We start from the raw sequence: 14,054 nt of genomic DNA, 5'->3' as shown, positions 1-14,054 counted from the left end.
GGGAAGTGCTGCAAGAGTAATTGTAGCAGTCACCCAATTAGGCGCACACAAATATGTGAGAATTACACTGAGCAAAAATTAAGTTCAATCCTAATACAGCTTGATTTCTGCACTGTGAAATTCTTGTGCATGAGTGCAGTTTGATTGGTACATTTATGTGACTGGTTTCAAAATTAACATTCACCCCACTTGTTCTCTTCATATATCCTTGGATCAAATGGAAAGAGATATAAGTTCACATCATTATTAATGTCACAGCCTACTTGGGCTAGATTGATAGAAATGAAACTCATCATACCAATTGGTATCTGCCTCTATGGTTATCTTGGAGATATCTCTTGTTATGAACTTCTCCTTCAGGAATTCATTGCTCTCATACTCTTGACAATCATACATCCATATTTGTGCACAACCATTGGACTTACGACCTGTTATTTTTCAGATATCATACATTTTAGGTCATGAGGGAATAAAGACTTGTAATCTATGTGGAAGGTTTTATCAATCTTCACTATCATTATTTCTCTATTTTGTTCTAACATCAAAGAAACTTTCTTTGTATCAAGCACATTTTTAATGAAATTTCCCAAAAACGATTATGCTCCACTGTGCAAATAGCTCTTGTAGACAAATTAAAGAGATGACAGTTTTGTTATTTTCTGAACCTGCTGATTGCTTTGCTCTTTGAGAAAGAAAATGTAAAAAAATGTTTTGTGTCAAGTAAAGTTATTCTTCTTTATGAACCAAATCCTGCTTGTTTATGATCATTAATTTTTGAGTCTTTTAGAAGCATAAATGAAATTATAGGCTACTGAAAGTTGTATGTTAACTTATATCCTTGTGTCATTCGACTCCTAGGTATGTTCTATTGTCTATTTCTTTTGCTCATAAAACAGGAGTGTAGTCTTTGATTGTGATTTACTTTATGTACTAGAGTGTATCATATTCATGCAAGGAAAATCTTCTGTGACCTCCATGATGCATGCATAAAAGTGGGTGCATGCATTCAAAATGATTGCATGATATCTCCTTATTCTTCAATGGGGAGGAAGTTTGCTGACCAGATGCTAGTAACAAATTATCTTTCAAAAATTAATCAAGAGTTACATGAATGTCTGTAATTACAAATTCAGAAATATCCTGATTTATTGCCCTGGAATTTCACAGACTTCATTTTATTCCACTCATTGATATTTTTGGCCTCTGGTGAATCATCCAGTCAATGTGATTGAGATTCAGTAGTGATATTTTTGTTTTGAGGTCATGCTATGTAGTTGATGTACTTGGATGATCTGTTTTAATTACTACTTAGTAAAGATTACACATGGAAATATGCATTGCATATGTTTGTGTGCTACTATTTTTCACTTATACGGTGAACTTTGCTAACAACTGGTGGCAAGCTTTTTAGGAGAGAGTGCATTTTCATTGCTTAAAGTGTGAGCATTACTACCTTCAGTATATGGTTGAGGAATGGGGGCATAATGGAGAAAGAAATGGAGTTAGTATGTAATACCCATGGTGCTTTTATCTTTGGTACATCTTTAGCATTGTTATTTCTTGTTCTGATATTAACTCCCTCTCCTTAAAAATATGTGTATCTGGTTTAATTAGGGAAGTGCTTTCCTTAAGTGCTTTCAGTACCTTAAGTGCTTTCACCAACTACAGTTTACATGTGATCCATCCCATGGTAAATGTATGCTGTGATGAATACTATGTATTTTTAAATTTTCATTGGTAGTTTGTTTTTAAACTGTGCCTATTTAGTAATTATATTTATTATGTAGTCATTCTTTAATAATATATATGTTAGTTTAAGGAATGATAATAGCTAGATAGGTTTAAACATATCTGCTCATATACAGAGACTACTTGACTTGTGTTATTTTTATGAGAAACTTTCTGGCCTAGTCTTGTCAGTTTGATGTATAAATCTTAATCCATACCTAACTTCAATTAGAATTAGAGCTTATAGTTAAAAAGGTAGTGTTTATTTACTATCTTTCCCATTTATTTTCTATTTCATGGTAATCACCAAAAAATGTCGTCTATAGCAAATGACTTCAATTCAAGGCATTCAAGACATCTTCCTTATTTTGGTAGCATCAGTTTTTATGGAAGTTCATTCTCCATCATCAAACTCCCAAGAGACCAAAGCATTAAATGGCGTTGCCTGTGATATAATAATGAATCACTGACAGAAGGTTTCCATCATAGAGTCCTTAAATAATCCTCTAACCTTATGTTTCCCTCTAGCTTCTCTAAGTATTCACTTAGTCAACAAGGATAGTAGTTTCCATGATATATTGCTAAGTAATTGCAGGAGTTTGGATTTAGATTTTGACAGTGCCCCAGTGTAAACATTTGCATTACCAATTCAGTGTATAAACATAAAAATAGGTATTGTTGCATTGATACTATCCCAGATCCATTACCCCTTTTGATGTGCATGTACCCTATTGAAAAACTTCCATATGACAATATCCAGATAATTTAAGCATCCTAAATGGAAAACTTTTACTGTAAACTTTCTAAAAGACATATTCTTCATGCATAAAATCAGCATTTCAGCATTCTCCTATGCACTTTGTCATCGTGAGTTCCTTTGTGCTCTCTAAAGATTATTTGCTGTTAGAAACGTCTCACTTTCAATTCTGACATTGATGTAATCATTGATTCACTTTTATCAGAGCTTTCTCTATTCCACTTGTTAGCTCTTGCCCATTTTACCATTTGAGAAAATTAAATTTCAGATGAAATGGGAAAGAAATTTTAACCATTTAGAGACGGCTAGAGATTACCTTCTGTTTAATATTTTCTGTTTGGTTAAAAGTATGAAACTTCATGTTTTTATTTCATAAAATGAGTAGAAGTGAATGTTTTTTAACTCTAAAGTTGCTAACTGTGAAATTGTATCAATAGTGGCATATATTATTTAGGGATAGACCTCAAATTTGATGTTGTATTACTTAAGCTTTTTATTAAAATGTTTTTGGAAAATTATTCATTTGAATAACCTAATACTATTTTTGCACTCTGCTCTCAATCCTCTCATCTCATAGCAAAGATTTGATGGATACTCCAGAGGGTCAGCCTATGGTGGTGTGGTGCAGTCTCCATCAGGATCAATTCCATCTCCAGGACGACGTATGCTAGAAGACTATATAGATCAGAAATGCCGTCTATTAGGGAAATCTCGTTCGAGTAGAGGTAGTGCTATACACCTCCAACAATGGATGCGAGGTCAGCTTGGTGGCATAAGAGCTTTAGAGGAAGTGGAGAATGTGGACGATCTTGGGCCAGTGTGGTCCCCAGAGACTTTGCGTAAACGCAGTGAAGAATTGAGACTCACAGTGGGTGGTGTGCATCAGGGAGGAATTAGTCCAGGACATGGTTGTGAAAGCCGTTGTGAAGAAATTGAGCTATCAGATACAGATGGAAGTCCATCAAGGAGCACAGATGATAGTCAGGTAATCCAAAATGTTTTTTGTATACCTTAAATTAAAAAAAACAATATCTGAATCGAGAGGGTTCAAAGCTAAAGTGGACCTAAAGATTGATGTCAACCACATACTTCAATTTAAGTTGGTATGCAACTTGTAATCCATCATTTGGAAAAGCCCTAGAAAATTTCATTTAATTAACTTCAGTAAAGTTTTAATAAGCTGCAACAACTTATAAATTCACATGAGAAATTTTATTCTTTTGACCAGGCCCACCTTGATTGTGAACCCTTGGTATATTTATAATGATAGAGACAAAAGAAATCATAAATTTTGCAGCAACAATTATTTTTATCTTTATTTAGCTGTCTTCTCTGCTATTGTTTTTCTATTTAAAAACCTTGGTGCTGTTGCTTAATTTGTGTTTTTATTCTTCTCAATTAGTTTAACTTTGAGATTAATGGGAATTGATATATATTTCAAGAAATTTAGCTACCTTACTGTTCTATTTTTTGCTTCTTACATTCTATTAATATAAAGCTTTTTATCTCTAAATATTTTTTTTTAAACAGTAAGCACTGGTGTGTGATGTTGAGCATATCACTTGAATATTTTTATATCTCAAATTGCTAAGAAATTTGCTGAGAAATGGAGTCTTAGAACTTTTCCTGGTAAATTTACCTAACACAGTCTTCATTCAAGTTATATTTAAAGCTAACCATAGACAGAGATTCTATGTTGTTCGAAGGTTTGTATTTCAATGTCTAACAATTCCCTGCAAATGTGATGCCAAGGTGCTATTCAATCCCTCTTCTACAGGTCCTGAAACACACACACAAATCAGAGAAGGTAAGCACAGATGGAATGTAATGGAAAAATCTCACAGTTGTTCATGAGTTCTTTGTGCATAGCATGTTGATGGAATTGCTGTGGAAAATGTTTTAAACTCCTGCTAAAACGTTGCCATTCAGTTTTTCATGAACACTGCCATTCTTATTTGAAATTCAAATGTTTAATAATTTGAAGAACATCTATTCTTTTCACAGCACACAATAGTAATCCGACATTACACTTGTATTTGCAGTCATTTACTCACTGGTTAATTGGAAATTAGACATACACAACAGAGCATGATAGAACTGTGTGGTGGTAATGTGTACATAGATGTATCACTCATTTGCTGTATGACTAAACATATGATTTGATCTTTGGGACTTGAAATATGGAACAAGCACATTTAAACAAGATTAAATAGAAATGATATTTGCTTCTTTCTCCTGTTTTAGGTAATTTGTGTTGATCAGGAGTTTGTTGCACATCACCAGGCATTGTATGCTATGACATCATTTATTATCCACAAGAGAAATGGGAATCATCACAATCTTATATTTTGTTTGCACGTATGCTTTCTGTACTTCTGGTTTAATTTATCTGCTTTCCTGTTTTTTACATGTTGTCAGCTGCAATATTTCTTCTTCTATATTTTACTTCTTTTAGTGTAACTTTGTTTATGAAGTTTTACTGAATCTTCTCTATGCATTGCATGATTAACTTATTGGTAAATATTACTCAGACCATGCCGTAATTTTATGAATTCCTGCATGTGTCACACCTTTTTGCTGAGTATTTGATGAAATATGCCAAGCACAATATTTAATTTCATGATTTTTCTGTGAGTGCTGGAACATTAATTATCTTTAATAATTGACAATCTAGTCAATTTCATGCATATGGCATTTGTCAAATTACCAGGGAAGTTATTTGCTATGCATTACATTCCTGTGATATTTGGTTGAATTAAAATTCTTGGGGTTATTTCCTGCCGGTATAGGAATCACTTAACATTTATCAGAATTCCTCGTTGAATTCTTTGATATGGTCATAATGCGTTCATCCATTCAAAGTTAAAAGTTCAGATGTAATAAAGCATCTCACTGCCTATGTAAGTGTTATACTCACTACAGTTAAGAGTTCATTTCATGTGTAAAAGTTATCATTTCTGTTTTATTGCCGAGGATTTGTTGGTAAAAATAGATGTGAATAAATTTTGATAATTTTTAATTGTTTAAATTGCTCATTTCTTTGGTACTCATTTGCTCTTTCATGTCATATGAAAATAGGTCACTGTGCGTTCCACTTCTGGTAAAACTTCAGCAAAGGAAGACTCAAGCAAACAGACAGTGTCAGTATGCCGTCAATGCCACGAAACTTGCCTTAATAATAGAAATGGAAATGAGAGTGGAAGTAAGGGGGTTGATTATATCCATAAACCATGCAGTTCGAGTTCTCACCACCATCACTCACCCCAGCCTAAAGAAATCTGTGAAAGGGTGGTTAAGGGCAAAGAAGAATTTTGCAAGGATGATGTGGTAGGCTGTGATTTAAAATAATTATATGAATTCTAACTCAGACTATTTGATTTTCTTTAAAACATTCAGTAGAGTTAGAGGTAGAATGGTAGTGGTAGTGTTTGAAGTACTCTTTGCCCTACCCAGATTGTTTATGAATACTCTCTAACCTAAAAACATGCATTTATCCTCAAACTTTGTCTAACATTAAGATAATTTTTTTCATCATAATATAGTAACAATCTATATTTGGAATATTCAGGAAATTAAAAGACATCCTGTAATTTTGAAGTAGTTACAGCATTGGCTTTGGCCTAAGGGTAATTATGTAATAGGCAGTGTACATTTTTGATATTCATATATTTAATTATCTAATCTCGGTTTAGTCAACGATTACATTTCCAGTGCATGTGACCTCTGGATTCAGATAATCTCTTCTTCAGGATCATCAAATCATATTTATTAATTAATTGTAAGATGGTGGCGTGAACTTTGAATTGAAATCTGTTATAAAAATTTAGCCCTGACAATGGCAGAAGGGAAGTTCAAAAAACCAAATATTCCTAAAATCTTCTATGGTTGTTTGATTTGACATATGCATAACATTTTCATGATATTTGCATGTCGATTATATTTTTGAGTCTGTGGTAATGATACATTAATGAAGCAGTACAATTATTAAAAATTTATGACATTTCAAACATATACTTGTGTTTCTTCCAAAATGAATGTGAATACAAAATTTATGGAAACAAAAATTATTCATTCCATTGCAAGCAAGGATTAATCGATAATTTGGTAAGTGGGATATCCATCATGAAATTACATAGCAAGTGACAGTTCACCATCAGTATGTAAAAGAACATTCAATAAAAACTATACATGGAATTCAAAAACTTTTGAAAACATTTTTTGAGCATGTAACATTAATTGGGTGTTGGTAGATGTACAGTGGAATCTCGATATAATGAGTGATCACAATGCTTTATTAAATCACTGACTGCATTAAGTCCTTATTACCCATGGCGATTTAATAGTCAATAATTAGCAAATTCCTATCCCTCTCAAGATAAAATAATCTTCACTGTATTTTCATCATAAGTATAAGCATATTAATTAGGTAATAATTAATAATGATTTATCTTACATTTTTATGACTTTGCATGATTTTCATAGCATATATTTTATTGACATTCAATAGTTTTATTGGTCAGTCATTGTAGTTTGATACAACAAACATAGCATGTTATTGGCAAGGAAAAATGCCATACTCTGCACATCTTGGAACATGTTAAGAACGTACTCTGCTAATGCTAAGACTTCAAATTTTGTACCTTTTTCATGAACTTTGTATCAGTGAAGTTAGCAATACTTAATTATTTGCTAATGCAATAATGATAAAATAGACATAAAAGACGTCTATTAATATGCAAATAAAGCATAGATCTAATGAACTATGCCAGCAGATTAGAACCATAGGTCAACAGTATTTCAGATACTCAGTTGCCATTCATTGCCCAATATTTTTGTCAATACTGTCACCATCCAGATATACATATATACTTCTTGAACATGACCATTTGCTGACCAGTGATGGCAAAAGATTAGGGGCTACAATAAAACTCAGAGTCTGTTTTATTGCCAACCTCTATTTTATGTGAAAAGGCAAAATCTAATTTAAAAGATTGATGGCAGAATTTTTTTTCTGAGCATCACAATATTCCTCCGCATCCACCTCCTTTCAGTAGTATTATCCAGCAACCATCCAGAAGGATGCCATGCAGGTCCTGTAGGAAAGCCCTGTTTCATCCCCTCTTTATATCAATGCATGAATGTCATTTATTTAAATGTCTTCTACAGATTGATTCACAGAATTTAGTAGCCTATTAATACCTCCCTCCCTCCCTTTCCCTCATATCTAGGTTAGTCAACCATGAGAATATTTTAAGTCTTACTGTTTTCTTTTACCAAATCACTCTGCTTTGCCTTTGCTATGCTGATCCAGCTTGTATTAAGTACCTTATCCAACTGCTGATCTCTTCTAACGAAGTCAATCAAAAGAGGAAGATGCTATGACGTCTATACTTGTAATAAGAATTATTAGCCATTATGATTTCATTATCTGACTGAAATTGTCAAAATCTATGGAAAAAAATTACAGAAAGCTCACATGCCTGGAAACAAATGCACTGGTTGAGATGGCACAAAAAATTTTATTTGACCATGACATATGGATACATTTTTTAAATTTCTATTCAATGCAATTGCTGAATCATTCATAATATCATATGACCCCTGTGCTATATGCCATTACTAATTTCACTTGTAAAGCATTGGGCATCACACTGTACCATGCACATTGCTTAGATTTTTGTTTGGTTATTCTTGTTTTATCATGATTCCACTGAATTAGGTCAAGGGTGTTGAATCTTTTTGCTCCATGGGCCATGAGTTCATACACCCTACTTAGTGAAGCATGTTTAATGCAGGAAGTAACCACAAGCTCTGGTGGGTACACATTAAATTGTAATGGAAATCATAATATTTCATGCGTAGATAGGACAATGTAAAGTGCTTTGGAAGGTGAAGTTTTTATGTTTTAAGCATTAAGTGGATATGATTTCAAGTTTTACGAGTATTAAACTTTAATATTCCTGCCTGTCAAAGGTAATGAAATTGTTTGAAGAGTAGTCAGCTACATACTCCCTTAGATTCCTTCAATGCTCATAAGTACATGATTTGGTGAGGCTTGAATGAGATTACGTATGATAGAAGTAATTGAGGAGAGTTTTACTAACTTGAGCTTTGGATATTCGTTTAATTTTATGTGCTGGCACCTCAAATTGGAATACACTGGTTCTGTGTAAAGAACTTTATTCCACAGATTTTTAGAGTGTGGACCCCTCCCACACCCTAAGGGATATTGGAACTTAGTTCACTAGGTGATTGATCCTTGTGCTAGTAAAAACTTGATATTAGAGTCAAGAATGAAATTGATGGCTGTCCCATCTTTGAATTTGTGCCTTAAAGGAAGTATCATTGAATCCAAAAGTTATACAATTATTTTATGATGAGTCATGATGAATATTAACTATTGAAACCTAAGTATTATTATGCTTAATCTGAGATGGCCTATGTATTAATTTAGAATATTATAAAATTATTAATTCAATCTGTATCAAGCTGCTGTTGTTTGCAAATGAAGATCTTATAATTGGAGTATAGAGCAGAGTAAGTGTTGATAGCTGGTTATCCCCTGATTGTACCAAAGATAACCAAGACCACTCCTCTAAGTAACTAATTTTGGTCCTATTAATTGTACCTGTGGTCTTATATTATATTAAGTGTGCTGATTCGTTATCATGTGATGTTGCTGAGCAACTGTGCTAGCTTGACTTTGTGCACGATCACATTCCACTCAACACCTTTTCCCTTCTACAACCTTCCCAATCAACTGAAACCTGGGTCTGAAACCAGAATGGAAGAAAAAAAATCATCCTCTCCCACCTTAAATGTGCACCTCAGTCATTAGTATTCTTTGTAGCATCATACCAACAACTTCATGCAAAAATTGTAAATTATGGTTATTTCATTTTTTTACAGCTGAAGATCAAGAGAAAGCATTGATGATGAGATTTTTTAATTGTTTTGTGATTTGCATTTATCAGCAAATCGAAGCAGACCAGGACTTCATGTAACAGAAACCCATATTTTCATGATGCTGTAACCAGCCTCTAACACATGACATGCATATAGTTCACTGGAGACAGTGCTAAGAGCCTGGTTACTTTACAATAGGGAATCAATTTATTCTTATTCCACATGCAGTCTTATTTAAATAATCTCTTTTCAAGTATTAATAGAGTAAAATGTTCAGAAAAATTTACCTTACCCAAACTCAGGCTTATAAACAGGGAATCATATTTTGGTTAGAATCCACTCCCTACAGTTCTTCAGCAAAAACAAGCAGGGTGATTGAGAACTCATTTCATAAACTCTCAGGAGGACTAAGGACAAGCTTATTTTCATTAGCAATTAATGCATACTGTTGAATCATTATGAAATAGCATAGTCAAAATCATTTGGAGGGCACTCATTAAATAGGTGGCAAATGAGATTCACTCTTTTTGAATGATTTATGTACCTTGAGTGCACTTCCCAGGAGACACAGTATGGTGAGTTTCTCGAGATCTCACCAAGACAGTTTTTCATCATAGGCACAAATTGTCATTAGAAAGATGTCTTGGCTTCCCATCATTGGTCCATCGGTATGGCTAAAGAAAATGAATACTAGACCCTCTTATTGGAGATTGACCTCAAGGACATATTGCCCATTTGTCTGCAGCTCTTTAATGACTCACTTCCAACATCAATGTATTGATTATGTATTAGATTTGTGTTCAATTTTCCTACATGACTTAGAAGTTAGTAATAGATATGACTGGCTATAAGAATATTAACTGCATTATCCCGGGTGCTACCTCAGTTATAGGTAGACTGAATAAGGTATTCTCCATCTGAGTGAACAGAGAACCCTTATGGTTTTGGTGCCAAGACAGAAGTATTCATGTCTCTTATACCTTTTATTTATGGCTTATTAAATAATGTGTGCTTGCCACCTCATTATGTGGCTTTCCTACATTGATGAATCAAGGTTATTGCTCTTTAAGTAAAATTTCTATTTTATTACAAATTTACCGGAGTTGTCTCAGGAATCATTATTTATGCTGTTTTTCTTAATATCCATAAACAAAGGAAAATGAAACTGAGTGTCAATGGCTGTTTACAGGGGTTTTGTTTCTGATTTACATTGAAAATGCATGCCAGTAAAGTGCAATGTAAATCGCAACTAATTTTTTTGGCTACTATTTATGCATTTATTAAACACCAAGTTCTTCAGTTTTTCATAAGTTAATGATAAGGTTCTTTCTAATTAAATTAATTGGTGTGGATTAGAGGTTTGTGACTTGGCATGAATCCATAAAATCTTGCATTGCATTTTTTTGCTTGTACTAGAACACTAGTTGGTAATCAGACATCATTATGAGTAGCTTACATATTCAGTGTTTGATTCTCTTATAAATATTTATTTTACCTATTTCCTTAATTTTTAAGGAAATTAGATTTAGAATGCATTATACCATAGATTTACATACAATACAATACACTAGGTGCAATAGCTTTCATCATCATTTCACATCTACTATGATCATCATTTGACTTAATGCTGACCAAGTGTTATTTAATGATCATTATGAAAAAGATATTGCATAATTTTTGAATAAGTGGAACTATTGTTAAAGAGTAAACTTACATTATTTTTAAAATAACTATCTGGAGGTGACTACATGAGTAGAAGTAGTTTTATGGGAGGCGACCAACAGCTAAGTTCAAGGTCATTTGTACCATTACGGATGGATGGGAAAGGAAGGGTGGGGAGAAACCCAGTGTTGTTGAAACTACTCCAGTTGAAAGGCACCAAGGGGTCCCATCCAATGGACGATGTCGTACTTACGTAAGATGTGCTACCCGCAAAGCACCTCAAAGAGGGATTGGGATACCACTGAAAAATATCTGCCATCTCCAGGATTCAAACCGGGGCCCTCTTGGTGGGAAGCCTGTACGTTAGCCATCACACCATCCCGATCAACCTCACTACATAAGGAATGTAACATGGTAAATAATCCTTTCTCGGCTAGCATGGTATCTTATTCACAGATACTGTTTATCTGCTTGCCTCAGGATTCCTGGTTAGAATCCTGGATGTTTCCTTGGCAAAAAACATCTGAAATCCTGCATTATGATTTTGTTCGTGAGAACTTTCTGGGAAATGGAATGGTAGCAAATGAAAAGGATTTGATTCCCCTCTTCTATTGCTATGAGTCCAATGGCTTAGTTCGGGGTGAGCTCTACTCTCACCTATCAACACTATCCTTCTGGTTGACTACTCTGGTGGTGATTTATTTTATAATTATGAACTCTCTATTATTTTGTGGATATCTAGGCTAGCGGGGACACTGACTCAAACATCATCCCTCCTTTCTTATTACCTGCATTTGAATTCAAAAAGATTGCAAAAAACACTAACATTGATGGATATGGTGACAGTTCCAAATGATACCTGATAACTGCAGTCACACAAAGAACAAAATAGTAATTTGAAATTGAAACTTTCCAATTAAATCAAAGCTGTATGAATTTTCGAGGACCAGATCTTTTGGAGAACCTGAAGACAGCATAAAGGGAAAGGAACTGCCCCATCTTACCCTTTAGTGTGAATTTGACATATTATGGGGCTTAATGACAGGCCCATGTTTATTTCTGTGTTAGTAGAACGAATTGAAAGAGGCTCTCTGGGCAACTATTAGGTACTCTTTGGTTTTTGGTGATTAATGAAATTTTTAAAAAGAATTTTATAGAAAAAATCCAAAATCACTTATCATAATTGAGCTACATGTACGAATCAGCATTAACCTGAACAAAGTAAATTGAGTATTAATCACACAGCAGCTCCACTTTCATACATATGCATAATATCATCTTGATTTCAATGGATAGGTCAGGATAGTGTTACATCCGATTCATGTGCTAATCAAGTAAAACAGACATGTAGTTAATTTTTGTTAACATGGACATGAACGATGATGCATACACGTATGCTTAAAAAATTAACCTTTAAATTTATATTGCAATTGATGCAAATCAGTGTGGATTTTCGTCCACTGATAGCACAATGGAAAGACTACACTCACACCATCTGCTTTCTCTTCACCTTTACAAAATGTATTCCTCATGCCTGGAATTTACTGGCCACTTTTCATTTGATCTTGAAACAAACATACAGACATGGTAACAAATGTGCAGATGCATCCTCTGACATTGTTGCATTTAATGCACATTAGTGGATGACTCCATTAAAGTTAGTCTCTGCATCTCTCGCAGTTTCTTTGAATGTTTTAAAAGTCTTAGTGCTTCTTTTTCTGATTAATTGAAGGAAATGGTCTCTCTGAGACACATGAAGTAGCTGCATCATTTAAGATGTCCATAATTGGTATGAATGCATTTGGAAATATTATGATGGTCAGACATCATTAATTCTATTTTTGTTAGTAAATCTGAAGACCTGTGGTTTCTGCCACTTCTTTTAAAGTTTCAACCTGAGTTCTGGTGGAGTTGAGATCATATGCTATTGAGATAATATTAATTGTGAAAGCAAGGCAATCAATGTTTATAGCTTTGGATCCTCTACCAATTCTGATGCCATTTTTGGGTGGCCTCTTTCTCCACTCCTCATCTTTTAGAGGACACCATTGAAAAGGATGTGCAGAAGACCATTGCCTTGACAAACTCCAATTTTAATCTGAAAAGGTCGTGATATTCCTCCAATGAATTTGTCCTATGAGTAGGTGTCAGTAAGGGTTTGTTTGATAATGGAGTTGGTCATGTCATTGATTTTTTTCAAATTCATATTGTCAAAGATGGAACACATCTGCTTATGCTTACAAAGTGAAGCTGAAGGCAATGGCTTATAGATGGTAAGCTGAAAGGTATGCACTATGGGTTTTACTTTCTGCTGTATTTGATCATTTGACTTTCGAGGGCATACAAAAAGAAATTGCCTTTTGAAGGACCATATCATAATCTTTCGTACCATAATTATAATACCATAAACCATTATTTTTAATATTAATAAGATTATTTGCAATTGTTTTGTAAATGTTTGGGTGCATATCATACATGGTAACAAATAATCAATGTTGTTTCATAAGATAATAAAATTGTTTTTACATACATTTTATCCAGTTTATACTTTGTTTTGATGTCCATGACTTCAAAATTTACAAAAACTATAAATTACAAAAATGATTTTAAAAATAGATCACATGATTCTGATCCAATTTATTGAGAAATAATCACTATCTTATTCCTCCCCAGCCACAGACAAAGGATATTGCTTCATCTGGTACCAAAACTTTGATTCACTTTTAAACCTTTTCTGTATTAAGATTCAATAGTCATATTAGTACATTTATAAGTATTATTAATTCCTTTTTAATCCAGCATGTTTGAATTTTTCTTGCTACAAAAGCAACCTCCAAAACCTATAATCACAGATAATTCACATTCTCCTTGAAGTAACTTCAAGTAAAGGAGAAATTAGTGGACTCATTCATTATTATTTTAGTAGATATTAATATACCCCGTTACTTCATCCTTCTGTGCCTCTTTTATCAATGTGTGCCCATTCTAAGCCGGGGGAAAA

The 14,054-nt window shown here is 33.7% G+C and overlaps 1 protein-coding gene across 1 annotated transcript in view; it reads left to right on the top strand.

Moving 5' to 3' along the window:
- The window catches only part of LOC139696602 (uncharacterized), a 230,286-nt gene that overhangs the window by 169,118 nt on the left and 47,114 nt on the right, over positions 1 to 14,054 (top strand). The window contains exons 18-20 of the mRNA XM_071595411.1: positions 3,063 to 3,470; positions 4,263 to 4,292; positions 5,564 to 5,812. Coding sequence (XP_071451512.1) covers positions 3,063 to 3,470; positions 4,263 to 4,292; positions 5,564 to 5,812 — 687 coding nt within the window. The remainder of the gene's footprint in view (positions 1 to 3,062; positions 3,471 to 4,262; positions 4,293 to 5,563; positions 5,813 to 14,054) is intronic.

Source organism: Hetaerina americana, unplaced genomic scaffold, assembly GCF_022747635.1.
Source record: "Hetaerina americana unplaced genomic scaffold, ioHetAmer1.1.p SCAF_1, whole genome shotgun sequence".
In the NCBI taxonomy this organism is placed as follows: domain Eukaryota; kingdom Metazoa; phylum Arthropoda; class Insecta; order Odonata; family Calopterygidae; genus Hetaerina; species Hetaerina americana.
This window is presented reverse-complemented; position numbering and strand designations above follow the sequence as displayed.